Genomic DNA, 22931 nt, shown 5'->3' with positions numbered 1-22931 from the left:
GAATCAGAAATAGATTGGGGAAGGAAAGATGCAATGGAAAAATGCAGACAACCTGTTTGGCAGACAAGCATTAATCGACTGTCCTAAACCTAGATTTTGTTGATGATGAATGCCTTCAGTTTAAAAACAAAGTGCAAAAGGGAAACATACAGGCACAGGGCATCAAGGGATTATTTTACAGGGCTGTGAGGGTTGCTAGCAGTGGAATTTCACAGAGAGCTTATTCAGATTTGAAGCAAAGGTTCTCTTCAATCCTCAAGTAAAACTACATTCTGGGAAGTTTTAAAGTTTCAAAATGCAGCCAACAAATATATTGCTGTATGAATCATGAAAGGTGTTTTGCTGCTGTGCAAACACATCCTCTTTTAAGGGGAGCTCTGCAAAACCCCTCCTATTTCTGAAAACAGTTCCTTGCTTGCATTTGTTTTGGCAAAGAATTCCAATGTGGAGCTTCTGCTGGCATGGAACTCTTGATAGGGCTTCATCCTCCCTTCTCCAAGCCATGAGATAATTTTGAAACTTTAAATATTCAGGGTTTTTTTCCCAAAAGAAGGGGAAGTTGAAGGGGACCCAGACATCCAGATATCTGGACACCCTCATGTATAATTTCAAAATGACTGATATTTCCCCCCAGTTAACTTATAAGGGAAACAAAAAGGCTTGCAAGGCATCCTGCTACATAAATCAATTGTTCATGGAGCTTCTACCACAGAAATTACAATGCTGGCATGAACTAGGCTCATAACCACCAAGTGTTTGTTGTGACTACTTCTAGATTAACCAACCAACCAACCAACAACCAAGGGCACTTCCATGTAAGGTCTTCAGGCCAGTTCAGAATCAGCTTCAGACTTGTCAAGCTAATGATACTATGTTCAGGAATTGAGGTGGTTTATTACTAGCTCAGTTGCAGTGTACTGCAGTAAGTGTACAAGATTCCATGCTTAAAGCCTTGATGCTCTGAACAGCTGCTGTCCTTTTGGCAGGCGATCTTGCCTCATGTAGTTCCTGGATCCTTTCTCTCCCCTCCCCCCCCTCCAGCTGCAGTAGCATCATTCTCAGGATTTCAAGGACAACATCAGTGAAGATGTTCAAAAGTGGGCTTCAAGCTGTTTTGAGGAATTAGTGAGTAGAATGTGATGAAGTTGGCCAACACATACGTCCAGAAAATGGCCATTACTTGATCCCATCCCTGTTATCATTCATCATCTACCATGCACAATCCCCAAAGGAAATTAATCAATGTGGATGATGCATAAAGTAGCAGAGGATTCTGCACTTAGAATCAGAAAAGGGCCACAGCCATCTTACAAAATGACCTCTAAACCATGTCGAGTTATTTCTATTTGTCTCAAAGAATCACACAGCAAAAAGCACCAAATACAGCTCCATAGTCTTCAGGCAATGGTTCTTGATCATCCCAAGTTCTAGGCCAGCATGTAGTTGTTACTGCAAGCAGAGTTCTGCCCACGTGCCACAGGATTGCCTCTCTCTAGGAATATCTAGGTCCCTTTTCTGAAATCTGGCCATCTAGTTGAACCGGGGAAGTGTGCCTTTCCCATAGCTGCCCCCATCTTATAGGACGCCCTCCCCTCAGCAAACTGGAAAACTCAGCTCTTTTAGTCTTTGGGATGACCATCAAGACTTGGCTTTTTATCCAGGTACTGGGATAATGTTGAGGGTTGGCTGTTGGGTTGGCTGTTGAGGCATCCCAAGGGAATGACTGAGGCGCCAAGTTGTGTTTTATGGTTTTTATAGCTCAGGATTTAATTGCTTTTGTGAGCTTCCCAGAGTCATGTTTTAAGATGGACAACCATATAAATCTTAAAAATAATAAAATAAAATAATAAAATAAAATTTAAAAACTCCGACATCTGGAACAACCTTTCATTTGGGGGATTGGTTGGGACTGTAACTCGACTGAGTTCTCATAACCCCATTTAGCTCCCTCATCAAAAAGGACTGAAGAACTGCCACTTACCTCCACTTCATCACAATTAAAGAAGTGAATGTCAGGCTTGTGCTGTTCAGAGTCTTGACACACCAGCAGGAGGATGGAGGGATATCGCATCTGATTCAGGACAGTCTGGCAGTGCTGGACTGTTGGCAGAAGGAAGTCTTCGAGCTCTTCCTGAAAAGCAACACCAAAGAGAATGTGCTCCAAATATACATAAAGGGATGCTCAGCTAGAGGTGGCATTCGCACATTGAAAAGGCTCTTTCCAAAAGGAGACCATGAACATAGGACCGTTTTGAGTTGCCCTTAGGACTTTAAATCCATTAGCAGCTACGTTCTCAGCGTCAGAGTGGCAAAGCTATTGCTGGCGCACATTATTCAGCAGGGAGTGAAAGAAAGGAAGCATAACTATTGGTACTTGTGATAAATCGGGACATGTTGGAAAAAAAACTGATGAAGATACATAAGTCTTTTGTAATGATCTGTTTATATCTTGCCTTAATAATGGATTCTCTCAATGCCAACCAGAAAAAATTATCCGTAACCCCTCGGAGGTAGTTCTTTCAGTTTATACATTTGACTCAAGAGTGGATTGTGAGCATTATTTATTCCAATAAAATCTCTCTGGGCTTTCTAAAAGGTAGGCACGACTCTTCGTATTTAGTTTAACTTGATAGAAGTTCAGTATTTTTATTCTGAGCACTACTGTAGAGTTTCTTTATTTCTTACTTGGAAAATAATTTGGAAAATTTCCACACTTTTGTTGTGGAAATTAGTTTCATTCACACATCATATGTGTGATATCATATGATGTCACATCGTGACGGCATGCTGGCCACATGACCGTAGAATCTCTTCGGACAGCTCTGGTTCAACAGGCCTTGAAATGGAGATGAACACCCCCCCCCCATAGTCAGCAATGACGAGCAGAGTAAAATCCGCAGGGATTCCATACTTTACATCAGTGGTTCTCAACCTTTTTAATGCCACGACCCAAACCGGTCGTAAGTCGAGGACTAAACCGGTCGTACGTCGAGGACTACCCAACTGGTCGTAAGTCGAGGACTTTCCCTGCCCGGGAGCGCCGCACATGTCTGGTTCCGCCCCCTGTGCCGGCCGAGGCGTAGCTGGCAAGCCGCAGAGACGGAGCAGGCCAACCACCAGCTGGCCCAGCCCAAGGGAGGTAAGGCACCCGCCGGAAAAGGGAAAAAAATGGCGGACAAAAAAAAATGGCGGACAAAAAAATGGGGGACAGCCTTGCTTGGCGACCCCCGTGAAATGGTCGATCGACCCCAAATGGGGTCCCGACCCACAGGTTGAGAACCACTGCTTTACATATCAAGTACCATACCTTACCATAACTAGACCTAGTTTGTAATGATAATCATATTTTTTTTTATCTGCTCCAAATTTCTTTTCCTATAATTTTAGTTAGGGATAGAAGCATGAGCAAAATACAAAAACAAATCATGGTGATCCAGAAGATCACAAATAAGCCATGCTTCCCCACTCATACATCATGTAAGCCATAATTGCAATTAACAAGACAGTTATTTATTATCCCCAATGAAAACATGGTTTATTTACCTGTCTTGTTTGCACCTAATGCCAACCCAGAAGCAAATAAATCACTCTGTGGCTAAGTGAAATATGTAGGCCCAGTCTTTATCATTTTGATGCCCCTGTAAATGCATTATCTCATTAGATCCATCCACAATATGGGAATTATAGTCCAACCAACTTGGAGGGTGCTAGATCAGGGGAGGCTGCCTTGTATTATGTTTCCATTTACCAGCACAGCTCCTAATCTATCAAGACCATTTATTCTAATTGTAATGTGAATAACCTCTCTTGTCCAACACCCAATGTTTTGGAAGAACAGAAAGCATTTCCATTAAAGTGCAATTCATCACTCTGCTCAGTCAGCTTGATTAGATCAGTCCTATCTACTGGAATAGAGGCACACCGACAACAAGGTGCTTGTTATGCACGTAGGCGGAAGAAATCGGGCAGACTTTCGACTTTTTGTTTTGGTTGGTCTGAGCATGAATTCCATCCAGTTTAATATTCTTAGAGAAGCCTGTGGCAATTCATCAACCCATTGAGGAAATAATATGCAATACGTTTATGTAAATCTTAAACATTCTAATGTACATTTGGCATTTTGCCACACCATCCCCTTCCAAAAGAAGTCTCTGCTGCTCACCTGAGTTACACAATCCAACAGCCGAATAGATTTGTCATTCACCTGCAGCAGCATTTCCTGGGCCCAGATCTTCTCTTTGGAGTTCAGCTGTTTGAGCTTCCTGACGGCATCTTCCACTGTTACAATGGCCTCGCTTTTATCCATGATGAAGGTAGCCAGGTGCTGGAAAGAGGGGGAAACACCCCGTAAGGTCAAACAGGGGTGATAAACAATTTAACTCCAGAGCTTGATAGTATTCGTGGAGTACATGCGGGTTCATAGAGACAGCTAACTCTGGTTTTTACAAGTGATAACAGCAGAAATGACATTTTTTAAAATTTGATTTATTAGATTTTTTTATCCCACCTTTCTTACTTTAGAGGTAAGTCAAGATGGTGAACAAGCCTAATATTCCTTCCTCCCCCTATTTTCCCCACAAGAACAATCCTGTGAGGGGGGGTTGGGCTGAAAGAGAGAGAAATGGCCCAAGGTCACCCAGCTGGCTTTCGGGGCTTAGATAGGCTAGAATTCACAGTCTCCTGGTTTCTATCCCGGTGTCTTAACACTAAACCAAACCGGCTCTCTGATTTTGGCTCTCCCCCAATTCTATGATGCAAATACTGCCAGTGTATAAAAAAAAAAATCACTGCTATAGATTTGATGGTTTTGTTTATCAACAGGCTCTCAATCTTGCTTTATAGAAGATATTTTGCAAAAGAGCTATGTGAACTGATAAGGACCTGCAACCAAATTCTAGGTTCTGTTTTGAAGAACTGGTAAGTACTATATATTTAAACACACGTGGCAGCTCTTAATTAGTTCTCTCTCCCAAGTGCAGAGTCCTTTAGATTGAGACCACAACAAGGCATTCTGGAAGCAATAAAAAAATAATAAAACAGCCAGGCATGATTGGACTTGTAATAATTCCACCTCAGCTCAAAACCTGTTGTCCTAGTTTGAAGGGGAAAAAGCCCTACTTGGCTCAACACACTCCCAACAGTTTGCTTTCTAGATGTGAGGATTTGCATAAATAGGCTATTTTTGTGCAGGCCTTACTGATAATAATGCCAGGAGGAAGCAGCATTGTTGTCAAACAGTGCAATCAAACACACTGGAAAGGAGGCCTTTTCCTAATCTCCACCTGCCTGCTGTTGTTGACTGATGAAAAGAAGCTGTTCTTCCTTGACTCAGGAAAAATTGCACAATCAGTGGTGGGATTCAAATATGTGAACAACTGGTTCTCTGACGATGCCGCTTCCGGAAATCCATTCTGGGCCCGGGCAACAAAAAATTAGCTACCGGTTCTGCTGAAATAGTGCGAACCAGCTGAATCCCACCACTGCTCACACAATACTCCCACTTTGGCTTTATCATCCAGCAGAGGAAATTGTAAAGACCCTTCAAAATTACATTAATCCATTTTGCTAGGAAACTCAGATCACAGTACTCGCTGTGAAGAGTCCAGCTTCTTAGATTATAAATTTGACCATTGTGGACCTTCTTATGCTGGTGTTGCACTTGACCTCCTTCTTATAATCCAGCAAGCAAAACACATGTTTACTTAATTTTGCACTTTACTGGCTTGAAAAAAACATAACAGCTCAACAGTATTGTATCTTTTGACAACACTGTCTGCTGCCAGGGTTAAGTTGAATTCCCCACTCATACTTGCCAAATTTCTGTCCATCTGAAAAGGAGCTATAAGATTTTTTCCTGGGAGGTTGAAAACCTTTTTAGTTTCCTCAATCTCTTTTTGAAAGCAAAGCTAAGAAACCAGGCTGGTTAATAAGATCGGGCCACGTTTGCAACTGGAGAAGCGGCAAAAGACATAGCAGCTTTTTCCCCCTTTAATTCCCTCACTGCTGCAAAGGGCCTATTCCCACGGAGGGTCTGCAACGGAGGAGGACATGCTAAAATGGCACTTCAACTGGTAGAGCAGGGGTAGTCAACCTTGGCTCTTTTATGACTCGTGGACTTCAACTCCCAGAATTCCTGAGCCAGCTGTGCTGGCTCAGGATTTCTGGGAGTTGAAGTCCACGAGTCATAAAAGAGCCAAGGTTGACTACCCCTGTGGTAGAGCATCAGAGAGAGCTGGACCTTTACTCTGGCAATAACATGGGCATTTTGGTAGCCCTTGGAGGAATGATTTGCAAGCATCAAAATTGCTGCCAGGCTTCCAGGCATGAAATGCTCTAGTATAGTGTTTCTCAAATTTGGCAACTTTTAAGTTGTGTGGACTTCAACTCCCAGAATTCCCTAGCCAGCATGCAACAACACTTTTGCTAAGAATAAAAAAGACCTTGGTGCAGAATTATAGAAACTGTATCTGTATTGATATGTGACCTTGCTAATGAAGACGAATCTACTTATGAGAGCTTGGTGTACTGCCAATCGTATTTTCTTTGATTAGAGTTCAGGATGAAAGCTCACTTTATGCCTGGACAAACATGATAAGGAGAGACATATATTCCGGGTACTGAAAGATCAAAGGCATCACTCCTGTGGAAATGACCACAATCATCTTATTGCTTATTTCCAAAAAGAATCGCCAGAATTTAAGTCAGTGGTTCTCAACCTTTTTAATACCGCAACCCCCAACCGGTCGTAAGTCGAGGACTAAACCGGTTGTAAGTTGAGGACTAAACCAGTCGTAAGTCGAGGACTAAACCGGTCGTAAGTCGAGGACTAAACCGGTCGTAAGTCGAGGACTTTCCCTGCCCGGGAGCGCCGCGCATGCGTGGTTCCGCCCCCTGTGCCAGCCGAGGCGTAGCTGGCAAGCGGCAGAGACGGAGCAGGCCGACCACCAGCTGGCCCAGCTCAAGGGAGGTAAGGCACCCACCGGAAAAGGGGAAAAATAATGGCGGACAGCCTTGCTTGGCGACCCCCGTGAAATGGTTGATCAACCCCAAATGGGGTCGCGACCCATAGGTTGAGAACCGCTGATTTAAGTTCTATGCACAGTTCCAACTTCAGCCTTCTGAGAACTCAATACCTTAAATATGGCACAAATGATGATTTGCTTATTTTAGACAAAGTTGCATTTGAATATGTAATCCCAGCCTTTTATAGGAAGCCCACAGCATGCATGCAGTCACGATGAACATGCAACTGGAAAGCACTATCCCTCATGCTGGCCCTCCGTTCTTCCATCCACTGAATGAACCAAGGCTACACCGGCAGCAGGGAATCTGGCTTTTGGCCTGTTGGGACCAGCAGAGCCTTCACCTCCAATCCAGTGCTTTCCATTTATCTCCCCATCGGGAGCAATTCTCTTTTACAAAGGCACCAATAGAAGTTTTATTTTTTAATTTATTTTTTAAAAGCCTCACTGGTGCACTGGGAACTATTTCTAAATGATGGGAACATAGGTGGCATGGGGACAATCTAGCTTTCCCCTTTTTAAGAATTGATTTAAATTTATCTCTCACCTCCCCCCCATTAGTAATCTTGGGGGAAAAAGGGGGGGGGAAATTAAGCAAATGGAAGGATTTTCCATTGCCTTCTTCTTTTGCTTGCTCACATTGAACCTGCTAAGCTGCCAGGGCCGCATTATTAGTGCTAACTTTAAAGAATTTATTTGTTTTATTTATTAGATTTATTAGCTGACCATCTCCTTCCTGTGATTTATTCCTGTCGTGGTCGCAGTTGTGCATGGAGATTGTCTGTTGATTCAGTTCGGTTACCCACTGCTAAGTAGTTTTCAACTCACCTGGACATGGTATTGAGATGTTTCGTGCATGATGATGTTTGAGTTGGAGTATTTCTTCCTTTGTTCTGTGGGAGAAAAAAAAAAGTAGGATAATAATTGATCCAGGACTTGGCTACCTTTTAGACTGCTTTCTTCCAAAAATGATTCTAGTGTTATCCCAGCAGAATAACAGCAACATTCTAGCATGTATGGGTATTATTTAGTTACGTAAGTCCCCAAGTAGGTATTTTCTTGGCAAACACAGTCCGACTTCTTCATTATCCAGAAAGACAGAGAGGCTGTCACTCAGTGCCAAAGACAATTTCCCCTCCTTGGCTCTTTAAAAAGTCCTGATACAGTTTTCCCATACTTAGTGCTCACTAGATATGGTTAGGATGTAACTCTCACATCCTCTCCTTCAACATATAACCATCACATTCTGATAGCAGACATTCAGTATGAGAATATTGATTGGGGAATTCTAAGAATTGAAGTTCAAAGATCAGAGACTATCTAATTAATGAATTTTAAAAATTCACTTTTTGGAGATGAAATAAGAGGAGAGGGGAGGGAAGAGGAGAGGGGAGGGGAGAGGAGAGAAGAGGATCCTACACATGTGGAAGGGAAACATAGAAAACTAAGCTTTGATTTCACATCAGTAAGATTCTACCGGCCAATGCTGCATATCAAAAATTCAAAATCAGCCATCCACAAATGTTCGTTTATTTATTGTTTAAAAACTGCCATTCAGCCATAAGAAATGTTACACATAGAACATTATACATAATGCAAAAACCACTTGAATATTATATAACAATAAAATTACAAATTACTTAGCATTAAACACATTTTCCATCAATCAATCAACCAACCAGTTAATTTAAAAAAATTTTTTTAAATACCTGGTGAAAAAGAAACATTGTGATTTGGTGTCATATAAAAGCAAAGTCAGTGCTCATACCATCTTCCTAGAAAGGGCATTTAAAAGTTGGGACACCATCACCAAGATGCATTATGGAATTGCATTATGTACTTGTCAGTGATGCTTTGGGGAATAGAGCCTTTTTTGAAAAACTAATAAACAAGTAAGATTATATGACTGGCGCTTTTTTCTAATATTTCAGCTCCAGTCCATTTTAGGACTTTATAGGTTGAATTAGGAAGATTCTGTTACTGTAGTTTTATATTAGAGTAGAATTAGTTCATCTGATCAAGCTTCTGGTCTGGTCTACCTGGGAAAGCTAACATCAGTCCTGCAAATCTGCCATCTCATTTATAACTTGAGAAGTTAAGAAGGTTCCTTTCTGAGTCTCTTTCTTTACTCATTATGCAACTGTGTGCTATGCCCTCTCTTATCTGATTGTTCCCTAGATAGCATCTTTCCCCTCCACACACCCAAACACCCAAGGTCATTTCCACATTTCATTATAATTCTTCACTTCCGGTGATATGAACAGTATACTTTTATTGATGCAGCCTAAAATGACAATCCCTTTTTTTTTTGTAGTCACATTTTAAAAAAGAGAATGGACAACCATTTGTCTGAAATGGTGTAGGGTTTTCTGCTTGAGCACGGGGTTGGACTAGAAGACCTCCAAGGTCTCTTCCAACTCTTGTTATTCTGTTACTCTACTGACTCATTCTCAGTTTTTAATCACTACTATTCCAAAATCTTTTTGCATTACTTGTCAACACCGCTGTTTGGCGGTTTAAACACCCCGCCGGAGTCTCACGGCTCGAGCTCCCTCGTCGAGACGGTGAGCTGCCTGGGGGCCGGTACCGGTTGTCCTCTTCCTCCACCGTGCTGTCCTTCACCTTCCCCTCCTCTTGTATGTCGAGCCTGGGAGGGCTTGACATTACTACAATTAGCATGTCAGGTGTATAACTGTGCAATTTACATTTGTTTTGTAAATAAAGAACTCTGCATTTGCCTCTGTTAAATGTCATTCCATTACATTTGCAGAAAATACACTAGATGTGAAAAGGTTTTGCTTAAGAAATAACCTACAGCTTCCTGCTAAAAAATAATCAGGTTTACTGCCTCCTTTGGGTCATTTCCACACTATTTTTATCTTTTACTTTAAAAGGAGTCTAGCTAAATATTGTTTTCACTGCTATTGATTTGAATATTGAGGCCCTTTAGTATCTTCTTCCAGCTGATCAATACTAGAGTGCAAAAACTGGCATTGAAGCATTCCCTGTCTCTATTTTAAGTTCATGTTGTGTTATTTTTTCTGCTCAACAACCTGAGCAGCTGCGATAAGAACAGGCTGCAAGCCACCAAATTCTATCCCGTATATATATTATATATGCATATATAGAAGATAGAAGACAGAATACTTTATTGGCCAAATTCCAATAAAGGAATTCCAGTGCAGAAGCTCTCAGTGTACATGCAAAACAACAAAATAATAATCATAATAATAAAGTAATAATCATAATAATAATATTAATAAGAGAAGGTATTGGAACAGATGAGAAGATAATAATACAGCCATCTACATGAATAAATATAACTATACATAAGATAGTACTGTGGGAATTAAGTGTTCAGCAGAGTGATGGCATGTGTCTAGTTGGCATGCAATGCCCTGTAGCAGGGAGGAGTTGAAACAGTTTATGACCAGGATGTGAGGGATCTGTAGATATTTCAATATAAGTACTAGAAAAATCTGTGAAGTACAATGATTGGACCATAGCAGAAGGGGGGGGGAAGAGCAGGGGATATTCTCATTCTTTCTTAAGATTTCTATTTCCCAAAACAGATGAGAAAAAAATAAGGAACAGCAATTGTTTCTCTTATTGTTCTGAAGAGCTTTCTGCTTTCTTGCTTTCTCCAAAATACCTAATAAATAAAAGCTCCAGAGAAAAAATAAACATGCTCCTGGGCATCCTTCTTGCCATGGGACACCCTTGTCCTGACAAACCTGGAAGGAGATTCATAGATGTCTGCGTGAGAAATCTACTTGACAATGATTATACAAACTTGCAAATAAGATGTTGTTTAGTCGTCTGTGTTGAATAAAAGACATCCTGATGACCAGACTGGAGAGATTTACAACATTCTTTTCTTCTCCAGCTACATCTGGCTGACCTAGTCATCAGTAAGCTAGAAATAATTTACAGTGATGTAATAATGGTATGTATGAATTAATTTGATGGGTTATCATAACAGGTTAGAAAATATTATTTTAGAATGCTATTCTAAAGTTTAAAAACATCCTGTGCTTTGTACAACCTAAATACACAAAATGCAACTAAAAAAAAAAGATGAAAAGCACAAGCAAGAATAAATGATTGCTAAGAGACTAAAGAGAAACATACTATAAAAGAATCCCAGGGAAAGAATGTTACTGACATAAATAGGAAAGTTATGTACTGTACATCATAATACGACAGCCAGAGTGTTAAGGGAGTAAAAAGCTGGGATATTAGCACAACAGAAGACAAACAAAAAGAATATTTATACTCAGCAATTCCTCCTGAAAGGAATTTTTTTTAAAAAAAATATTCTGGTTTTGTAGAACAACCAGATGGCTTCATGAAAGAGTTTAAGTCAGGGTGAGTGGATTTAGCCAATTCAATTGCCTCAAATCTTGATCTGAGCCAGCCAGGTGAAGATCCAAATAACTATATACTAGCTAACTATAAACAAGCAAGATCTGAGCTAGCATTCTGAATATAAGTATAGGATTAAGAAAAGTAAAGTCTTTGCTGTTCAAAGGAAAATGTTTAAAAAAAAACTTATTTGGTGTAAGAATCTCAGATCATGTATAAAGAAGTCTTTGAATTCCAAATTGTTAATTTAAATTTAATATTCATTCAAGGAATGAAATGATTCTTTTTCAATATTTGTTATTTAAAAAATAAAAATGAAGACATAATTCACACAAAATGGCAAGGATAAGGAGCTGAGCAGAAATTCCTTGATCTTTAAGGGCACAAAACACCAATTTAAGTAACAAAGATGGAAGAAGAGGTTCTGGGCTCAGGAGGTGGGAGAGAGGCTACAATTCAAGCAAGACAATTCTGCATCTAGTTTTTTTTGTTTCCATTGGTTATAACTGAATAATGTGGCATGCAACTAGAGACATGGGAAGGAAATGACAGATTCTCCTCTCTTTGCTATCCATCACTGAAATAATAGCAAGTCACATATAGTAAGCCATTGTGATACAAGAGGCCTATGTTTCTAGATCCAAGATAAGTCCATAAAGAGAGGTTAGTCAGAAAAGGTCTTCAGAACAGGACAAAGATTTGTTGTCTGTGTCTTGTTCTGAAGAGGGCTGTATATATCCTACACTTGTGAAGAAGGGGATGGAGCAAGTTCTCCTCCACAAAAGATAAGCCAGGCCCTAAGGAAAACTTCCATTACAGTGATATTCTTTGTTTCCTTCATCAATCTTCCTTTCCTGAGCTATTGGAGGACACAATTTCTGGCATCATCAATCTATTCTGTCACATTATGTGCTACTGCTCAGCATAAAGGATGAAGACTCACCAATGCTCCACTTTTCTATCTCTTTGATAATCAAGGCAGCTTACAACAGTAAACCCAAACAGAAAAATGAAACAAAGCAGCATTAATATAATTCAAGTTCAAATAAGAATCAAACATTCAAGTACATTCATTCATCTATCTTCTATATAAATAAAAATGTAAATGTTCGTTTGTTCAAAACCTTAAATCTCCGAAAGTTCTTCACTGATTGCTTTGAAATTTTGACACAACTTTGCATTCGAATACGTGTGTGTTTTTATATACCTACTATTATATAGATGTCACACCTGTGACAGGTAAAACATGCTCTTTAAAGCATAAAAACATGCTTTAATGAGCAACGTCGTAGAAGCAACAATCTTGATAGGACCTTTCAAAGGTGAAGATGTCCTCATTCCTCGCATTCCTATGATTCCAACGGATATGCCATTTCAATTTAAGAGATTGCAATTCCCAATTCGATTGGCGTTTGCAATCACCATCAACAAAGCTCAGGGCCAATCTTTAGAATTGTGCGGTTTATATCTAGACACGGATTGCTTCTCATATGGACAATTATATGTTGCGTGTTCTAGAGTCGGCAAACCAGACAATCTCTATATCTGCACAGACAATAGAACAACAAAAAATATTGTATACCCACAAGCATTGTGAAATTAAACATATTACAAACGTGCGCTTTCTCTTTTTTTTCTTTTCCATTTAACCAGACTGAGCCACAGCAACACATGGCTGGGTACAGCTAGTTAGGAATAAAAATCTTGGTAGCAAGGATGTGCTTTTACAAGGCCAAATGCTCTCTCTAGGACAGGGGTGGACAACTCAACCTGTGTACTTCAACTCCCAGAATTCCTAAGTCAGCCATGCTCCAAGTCCACAGATTGTAACTGGCTCAGGAATTCTGGGAGGTGAAGTCCACAGATCGTAAAGGGGCCATAATTGCCCATCCCTGCTCTAGGAAGTGCTTTCCACCTCCTAGAAGCCATACATTCTTTCCTTTCTATACCTCCTGAGAAGTATGGCTCCCAGGAGGTGGAAGGAGAGTACCAGAGAGTTGAAACTCTGGCAGGTGGGGGTATCTTCAGAAGGGACTTCTCTGCTAATCAAGGAGGATTAACCAAGCGACTTTAGGAGATTCCACAGATCATCTGAACTTAAGCCATTTAGGGGCAAAACAAATAAATCCTTATTGTTGTGGTCCAAAACCAGTTTACATACTGGTTTAAAGACTGAACCAAGACTGCAATAGGACAAGACCAGCACAGAGTGAACTAGAACTCAACTACTAAAAAGTGAAAATATAAAAGTATATAGAAGAAGGAAAAATACAGAACAATTAAAAATAGTCAAGAGCTTAAAATCCTGAGCCACGAAATAGCTAAAATTAGCTCTGAATCCGGGGAAGGGCGGTCACTAATAAATACAAAGAGCAATCTAATTTAAAAATAGAGATTAACATTCAGAGATTGAAAATTGGAGTTAAACATTTGGGGCATAAGCAGAGCTGTTTCAAATCCTCTGGGTACATCATTCCAGACCTCAGCTTTGGATATGCCCTTTGGCAACCCAGAGATCAGTGTAGAATCCAAATAATGACATGGAGTATCACAGGCTGAGTTTTGGCTGAAGCAGATGCTACCACATTTTTACTCCAACAAAATAGTATTCTGGTCCAAGAAACTTGGACTATAGAGCATATTACATTTGATGTTTACCTGGTAGGCCACCAGCAACTGGAGACAAACCTTACATGCCTATTAAAACACTACAATCTTCTGCCGCAGATCCCCTCCCTCAGACCGGTACGCTCCCACAGAGTGGGCCTCCTCAGGGTGCCGTCGGCCAAGCAATGTCGGCTGGCGACCCCCAGGGGGAGGGCCTTCTCTGTGGGTGCCCCTACCCTCTGGAACGAACTACCCCCCGAGATCCGGATGATTCCGGATCTCCTTGCTTTCCGTCGCGCCCTCAAGANCTTCCAGCAAGCGGACCTGACCTAGGGAGGATTTTATATGGGGTTTATTTTTTAGCAATTTGACAGAGACACAACTTTAAAATTTGATTTAATTCGGTTTTATCGGGGGGGGAATGTATTTATGTTTTGTTTTAAATATGTTGTGCGCCGCCCTGAGTCCCGTCGGGAGAAGGGCGGCATATAAATTAAATAAAATAAATAAATAAATAAATAAATAAAGAAGGCTAGCTATTCAGTCTTATGAATCACATTCATTGAAAGAAAGAAAAAAGAGAATTGCCTTACAGAATCTCGGAAACTGGATGCGCGTACTTTAAAACGCTGTTTGTCAATAAATTCATTAGGGTGGATTCTTGCTGACTGCGTCCTGAAACTAATTTCTTCAATATAGAAGGAATATGCAGCTTTTTTGGCCCTATAAATTTCACAAATTTCTGCCACCTTCTTTGCCAACTGAGAAGTCCATTACAAACAAAGCAGGGCAAGTTTACACATGCTGTAGTGCAAAATATCACAGAAGATAGCCTATAGCAGTTGTGACCCATCCAAGTCTCCCATACCAGACAGGGTCAGACATTGAATGAATCAACATTCAGTCCGACTGAAGGATGCTTTCTTTAGCTTGTAAAGAGCACTCTTTAATGTAAAAAGAGCACTCAACCCCCTGCCTTTCTGCTGGAGAGAAAAAGGGTTTTGTTCAAGCCACAATTTGGGTAGAGAAGCTTGAGGGGGGGGGGAAGAACCACAAAAGACTGCCACATCAAATGTACAACAACATACAACATTCACATTTTAAGAGATCATTTACTCTGAGGGTTTGGCTTTCATTATTTCTTCTGGCAGCAAACCAGAAATATCCGGTAAATGTCATATAAAATTATTATACTATATGATAAGATTAAGTATTGACTAAAGGATGTTTATGGATAATTAATTCTGTTTCTTCCATATCTACATTTCCTAATATGTGATGGCATGGTCTGTTATAAGACAAAAGAAGGAAAAACAACATAATTCTATGATATTTGTCTTAACTATGGTAAAGTCCTGTGCCCAGAACCACCATCACTGGTATTTTAAAAACTGGTTTGTTTGTTTGTTTTTAAAAAAAGACAAACTCATTTGCATCACCAACTACCTAAATCAGAGGTGGGGAACTATGGCTCCTTTATGACTTGTGGGCTTCAACTCCCAGAATTCCTGAGCCAGCACGTTCACAAGTCACAAAGGGACCATAGTTCCCCACCCCTGGCTTAAATGAATCAAGGTCTTATGTAGAGTATAAATCTTTGGAGAAAGAATACAAACTTGTAAGATGCATATCTGCCCAGATGTACCCGAGACACTGCTTGCCAACAGAAATTTGCTTCTCACATGTTTGGTGATAGCAAATCAGTATCAGTGGCTACAAATCGTTGCAGCTTTTCTGTTATGGATCCTGTTACAGGACACCCTGGATCAGGTGTTCTTAATTATGACATCGTACTGTTTTATTAGCACAAGTTCAGGGAGAAGGAAGGGAAATTAGGACACCAGAGAAAGCTATATTTAATTACTCTTATAATGCAGGTACCCAACCTAATTGTAATTACACACCTTAAAGCTTTTCAAATGTTACATAAGTGAGGCAAGTGGAATGATGCAAAAGCAAAGAAGAGCAAATATATATTATTCATTAAACTTTAAGGATGAAGCATTGAGGAAATGTTATCAGCCACTATTATACAAATATCTTATATACTCCCAGTTTTAGACCAGGCTTACTTCTAATCATACCCTTGCTCTGAAAAAGTCAAAATGTATCTTGAATTATGTTTAGACCCACAATAGCTGGGCTATAACAATTCAGACAACCACCACCAAAACTCATAGAATGGATTCAGTATTGACTAAAGGATGTAGGTATCATAGATAATATTTGGGAAACAGGGAATATCCTGAGAAAATTCAGCACAAAATTTTACATATATAACCTGAGAAGCAAATTTATTTCAGCAGTAACTCCTTTCAAGTTACGGACTAGTACCTACATTATGATACAGTTTTACAAAACCTAGACCTCATCGTACAACATAGTTCAATTAGTATCATCAAACCTTCGGGATCGTGACTCACACTTAGATCCGTTGTACCGAATAAGTCACTTCTTCCTTTAGAATGTAGTCCCATTCAAAGTCCATTCTCTTTATGTTGAAGATCTTTCTTATCAATTCTTACACACTTGAAGCCAGCTGAAGCAGCTCACTTGGCAAGCCACTATTAAGATCCTAGTGATGATGATATGGTGATCACACACACTATGATTTCAGTGAAAATTGCCTTATATTCTGCAGTGACTACACAAATAGCAGTCCGCTGCTTTCTTGATACAGGGCTGGCAGGCATCTCAGCTAAATTCCTTTCCATCATGTTTAATGTTTACCTTGAATTTTGTGTAGAGTGCTTGCATTCCTTTGTTTATTAGCTAATGTGATAAAGCCAGCAAAGAAAGCAAACACTGATGCAGCCAACACTTCCTCCTTCTCGAGAGAAGTCTCTATGTGATGAAAACACCACAGCAAAAATGGTGTGTCAAAACATGCAACTTCAACTGCAACCATTTATACAGCGCTTTCAAGAGTCAGAATGTTTTATGAGCATTATTCTTGTAACTAGACTTGGGTAAATCAGCACTATTTTTCATATTGCAGACAGGAAAACTGAAAAGAGCATATTGTGGCAGAGATATGATTTCACTTGGGAACTTCCCCTCCTAGTCTCAGCCTTCCTGGCATCCTGAAATTCTAAATGTTGCAAGTTTCCTTGTTTTTCCCTAATAACACTGAAACACCAGTTTTGCTTTTCCTGCAGTGCAAATTGTAAAGCTGGTAAGGAATCACAACAGATGTCCAACTGTGAAGTTCTTGGTGCTAAGCTTGGTTGTGTACCTGCAGACATTTCGTAACTCAACTAGGTAACATTGCCTCCTTTCGTAATGAAACATTTGCAAGTAAGCAACCCAACCCAGAGAGCAGCAAGAATTTGACAGTTCAACAAATACTGAGCTACAGCTTCTTTTCTATTGGAACATGTCAATTTGTAACAAGAATAGCATAGGCCATAATATTATTATGGGTAAGGGATTGGATATTACTAAAGAACAGGAGATTATTATGCCTGGAAGGTCATGACCTACAAATAGGATGGCACGCTATGTTATGGGATCATAAATATAAGACACACAAATATTTTCGAAGGCACTATAACAGACAAGCTCTAATTGATGTATGGGTTAAAATCTGGCAACCAAATTATACTCAAGTCCCTAGTTGGATTTCATCGTTAGAAATGCATGTACACCCAAAGTTTATCCAATTAGGAAAGATTATAACATATAAAAATGTTTTAGACGAAAGAGGGGAATTGAAACACAGGAAAACTCTCCAAGACGAAGGGATAGAATTAGAATGGTGGGCATACCTTCAATTACAGGTGAGATATTGGAAAGATAAAAAAGAGTTAGGCATCAAATTAGAACCGATAGGGCTGGATAAAATATTATTAGGTACCGAGGATAAAATGATTAAAAAACTATACCACTATTTGTTAGATCAGGCAATGTACGAGGAACAGGTAAAAGTGACCATGTTAAAGTGGAGTAGGGATTTTGATCTCAACTTTGATCTGCACATCTGGCAAGAACTATGGGTAAGAAACAGGAAGCTTACTCTGGCCACCTCCTACAAAGAAAATCTCTACAAAATGTTCTATACTGTAGATGGCACCTCCCACCCATAAGATTAGCTAAAATGGGTTCAAATGCTTCTTCCAAATGTTGGAAATGTAAATTGGCAATTGGGACATACTATCATATGTGGTGGGAGTGCCCACGAGCCCGTGATTTTTGGAATAAGGTTAAAAAATGGCTGGAAGAAATATTAATGCTAGTGGTAGAGTTAAAACCAGAACTCTTTTTACTAGGCATAACCACGCAGAAATACGACAAAGGGGTATTCTATTTGATGTTGCACATTCTCCCGGCTGCTAGATTGGTATACGCTCAAAACTGGAGGAATAAAGGAATTCCAACAGAAGAAGAGATTTTATATAAAATTTTATCGTGTGCTGAAATGGATAGGCTCACTATGGTAATGAAGGATAAAACAGAATCAGACTACTTTGAAATCTGGGACAAATTTTATTACTGGTATGAATTAAGGAGAACTGCCCGGGCTTTAAGCTAGTGTTAAGACAGAAATACATATAACTGTATATATAATTGTATTGTATAGAAGAATAAGTTTATACAGAGATTAAGGATGATGTATTAATTATATGTATTAAGAGGAACAAATTGTTAGGAGTATTTATTCTGGAATGTCACGTTATGTCCATTTTTGTTTTAACTGTATTATAAATAAAAAACTTTAAAAAAAAGAGTAGCATAGGTTGGCACAATGATTGTAGACAAGTATGGAACAGTAGAGTATTGCTCAAAGCTGTGATTTGGCTACTGTTTGGTGGGCAAATGCCATGGCAGATTTATGACTTGGGCAGATCTCTGGACAGTTACACCTATCACTAATTACAAGTAGATAGCTACCTTGAAAATCAACTTTTAGAATAGGACTGCAGCTGGCCAAATAAAACTCAACAAGAACAGCATGCTACTATAGCTATAAGGTTATGCAAGGTGCCACATTCTTAGGTATGGCTTCATTTCTGCAAGGAAGACATAACTCTTCACACCTTACACAAAGGCACCAAAACCTCTGTAATGGAGCTCTTGCTGCTCTCTGAGCTTGGTTGTTTGCTTGCAAATGTTTCATTGCCCAACTAGAAGCACGATGGATCACGAGGTTAGGATGCTGGGCTGATTACTGACAGGCTTGCGTTCAAGACCCAGTTGCTGCTATGGGAGGGGTGAGCTCTTGTCACACATTCCAGCTCCTGCCAATCCAGCAGTTCGAAAATGGGTGACTGCAAGTAGATAAATGGGTACCACTTCAGTGGGCAATTTAATGGGGATGTGAAAGGAGCCCCCAACTGGGCATTCTTCCAGGCAACAATGATGTCACCGTGCATGCCTTCCAGCCCGGAAGGGCTTCGGCGCTCCTGACATGACTGTAGTAGTAGTATTAGTATTACCCAACTGGGTGATGTTGCCTAGTTGAGTGATGAAATATCTGCAAGCACACAAGCAAGCTTAGCACCAAGAACTTCACAGTTGGATATCTGTTGCGATTCCATATTAGATTTACAATTTGCACTGCAGGAAAAGCAAAAATGATGTTACAGTGTTATTGGGGAAAGACATGGAAATTTGCAACATTTGGAATATAATAATTCAAATACTTGCAACCTGAAGAGGGCATGATGTAATAGTAATTGTATTAGTTCACATTACAGACGTCAGAGGAGTATAAAAGCAAAAATGTGGGTTTGTCCAAGGGAATGAATGTCTAATAACCGAGAATGAGAACAATTTGAAGGGAGGATTGTGTTTCTAAAATTCACATCCAGGCCTATTTGCTATGGCCTCTTTCACTAAGTGATATATTAGCAATGATAAACAAGCAGAAACATTATTTTTAATGCTTTCAGATAATTACTTTTCGTCTTTGCATTCATTTTCAACCAAATACAAAATTAGGAAAAATAAATCTAGGATTTACATTATTCTCTTGCAAAAATGATGTGGAAGAAATAACAACATTAAACAAGATTAGGGAGCCAAATGCTGCATCAGAAGAGAGCTGAGACTCATTTGATGCTGTTATCTACAATGGGGAAAAAATTTGAAAGGAGAAACTGAAATAGTAATACTGCCTTGGAATAAACAGTGGAGTTTGTTTATTTGATTATTTATATTCCACCTTTATTATTTTTACAAATAACCCAAGGTGACAAACATATCCAAGACACCTTCCTCCTCCTATTTTCCTCACAACAACAACCCTATAAGGTAGGTTGGGCTGAGAGAGTGACTGGCCCAAGGTCACCCAGCTGGCTTTTGTAGCTAAGGTGCGACTTGAACACACAGTCTTTTGTTTTATAGCCTGATACTTTAACCACTAGACCAGTGATGGTGAACCTTTTAGAGACCGAGTACCCAAAAACTGGCCCTGCCCCTGCTCCACCCCCTGCCCTGCCCCGCCCCACCCCGCCTGCCTGCAGGGCCACTCACTGCCTCCAGGGCCCACCGCAGATCACCCAGGCAGCCCAGCAGCGCCATAGCGGCCATGCCCTCTTCCCACACCCTGCAACATCAACTGTGCGCATTGGAGCATGAGGGCAGAGTCTTGTCTATAGTGCCTGGCTGCCATGTTCTTGGCTGCGCTGCTCCGCGTGGGCCACGTTCAGGGACGACTCTCTTCCAGGGGGACTGCTGGTGAGGAGGGGGTCACGGGGGGAGGCAAGGCTCGGGCAACGGCACGTGTGCCCACAGAGAGGGCTCCGAGTGCTGCCTCTGGCACCCGTGTCATAGGTTCGCCACCACTGCGCTAGACTGAATTGGCTCAATTTAAAATTGTTCAAGGAAAAGGGGAAGGAGATCTGAACTGATCCATTCAATTAAATTTACTCTACTGAGTCTTCTCAGAGAACATGTAGGCATGCACACACACACACACACAAGTACAAACACACAAGCACACACACACACAAATAGAAGAACAAGAGAATCACTGTAATATTAGACTGTTGTTTCTGTGTCATATAATATATGTGGGTATATGCATAATTCTGTATTTTTTTATTTATTTTTGTCATATTTATGTAGTGTATATTGGAGGTAGAGACCCTTTGAGAGCTGAATGCAGCGAAATTTCATTTTAATGTATGCCGATTAGTGTACATTCAAAGTGACAATAAAGTTAAAATTATTAAAGTTATTAAATACCTTAAAGACTACCAACCCAGCTTTTTGTGGTCTAAGATCTCATTTTCCTTCCCTATGCAAAATTACTTCTGTGACAGCATTTTCATTGCAACCACAAGAGTTCATCTGCTCCTTTCATTTATCTTAAAAGATAAATACAATGCCAAATGCTAACAATTTACACAGATTACTAAACAAGCATCTTCACAGGCTTCTTCAACAAGCTATTAGAAATGAGTTATTTCTGAGTTCACCTAAGGAGTGTTTGCTGTTGCTTCAGAAAAAGGAACAGCTTGTCCAGCCTATTCTCGGTAGCCATAGCCATCCATGCCTACAATTTTTTTGTAGCTATCCATGGTCACATGGTTTCATTTATGCAAATAAAGCCTATGGAGATATTAAACAAATCTTGGTTTTAAATGCTAAGGTTATAAAAATGTCTAACTGGCTGGTAGACAAATTCCTCTCCTATGTGTTTGAGAGCTGGACTAGCTAACATTCCATGATTTGGGGGCCTCCACAGATTCTCAGGAAACTACTCAGAATTCCCAGGAAGTTACTAAAATCCATAGCCAGGTTTGCTGGGCATTCTAGGACTTATGTTGAACATTACTGGAGAATGTTCAGTCTCGGTATTGCTGAGACAAATAAGTTCGTTATTTCAAAGTACGGAAAAGTAAGTGCGTTCAGAAAAGATCTCTTGTGATCCTGACTAAACACATGGGCAATAACTCCTGGCTTCATACTAGCCTATCAGTGTACTGTTTCTGTATTCAACTCGTTCTTGAATTACATATAGTTTCTTATGTCAAGTGACATGCCTTGAATATCCCATCATCACTTGGCAACTATTAGGAACATTACATGAACATTCTTAGAGGACTGGCATCCAATTCACAGTGGGTATTTTCAGTTCTATGAGCAGCAAGACAAATGGTAGCACCTCACCTTTATTCTTTATGCCACGTTTCTCTAACGTTAGGCCTTGAGGATGCATTGCAAGGCTACTGCCACAGCCAAAAGCTATGTTATGAGAGTTGAAAGCCAATGTAACCAAAGGAGAGAGTTGTGAAGAAGATCCTAGTTTGCTAAAAGATATCCTCATTCCATCTTTCTGTCCACAAACACAGGGAAAAAGTATGCCTATTACTTCCTTCTTTATTTTATGTTGTAAAATACTAATAGCTAAAAGGGAATGGGTCCATTTTCAGACTTCTATCCAGACAGTGAATTCTTTGAATTAAAGCATCTCAAAGAAAATGATCTCACAACATCGTTCTATTAATTTATCTTTATCTTGGAGGACTGATTGGTATTTTAAGCTAGATTTCACATAGCTAATTTTGCATGACAGCAGTTATAACATCCCATTTTAAGACTTCTGCAACAGTACGGCCATACTGAGCATGCTTCAGTTTTTTTCTTTGTGTGGTTTCTGCTGGAAAAGTCATAAGGAGAAACAAGGGAGAAGGGCTAGCAAACAGCTTTCTGTTTGGCATCACTAGACCTGAAGACCATTGTGTAAAGTTAATTGATTATTTGCTACTAAGTCATTTTAACTCTCAGCAACTAGACAGATAGATTTCCTCCGTGATAATTAATCCCTAATCTGGTCTTCCAGATCTTCCAAATTGCCACTGTAACTGAGCCCATCCACCTTGCTACTGGTTGATCTTCTCTTTCTTTCAACCTTTCCCAGCATTATAGATGTCTCAAGAGAGTTGGTCTTCACATAGTGTCCAAAGTAGTATAATTTGAACTTGGTTGTTT

General features: G+C 40.0%; 1 protein-coding gene across 1 annotated transcript in view; it reads right to left on the bottom strand.

The window, feature by feature from the left end:
* Positions 1-22931, bottom strand: part of EPS8L2 (EPS8 like 2) — a 91758-nt gene that overhangs the window by 26222 nt on the left and 42605 nt on the right. The window contains exons 4-6 of the mRNA XM_029283343.1: positions 7851-7915; positions 4163-4324; positions 1982-2131 (exon numbers count right to left, since the gene is read on the bottom strand). Coding sequence (XP_029139176.1) covers positions 1982-2131; positions 4163-4324; positions 7851-7915 — 377 coding nt within the window. The remainder of the gene's footprint in view (positions 1-1981; positions 2132-4162; positions 4325-7850; positions 7916-22931) is intronic.

Source organism: Protobothrops mucrosquamatus, unplaced genomic scaffold (genome assembly GCF_001527695.2).
Source record: "Protobothrops mucrosquamatus isolate PMUCROS unplaced genomic scaffold, P.Mucros_1.0 scaffold_56, whole genome shotgun sequence".
Taxonomy (NCBI): Eukaryota; Metazoa; Chordata; class Lepidosauria; order Squamata; family Viperidae; genus Protobothrops; species Protobothrops mucrosquamatus.
This window is presented reverse-complemented; position numbering and strand designations above follow the sequence as displayed.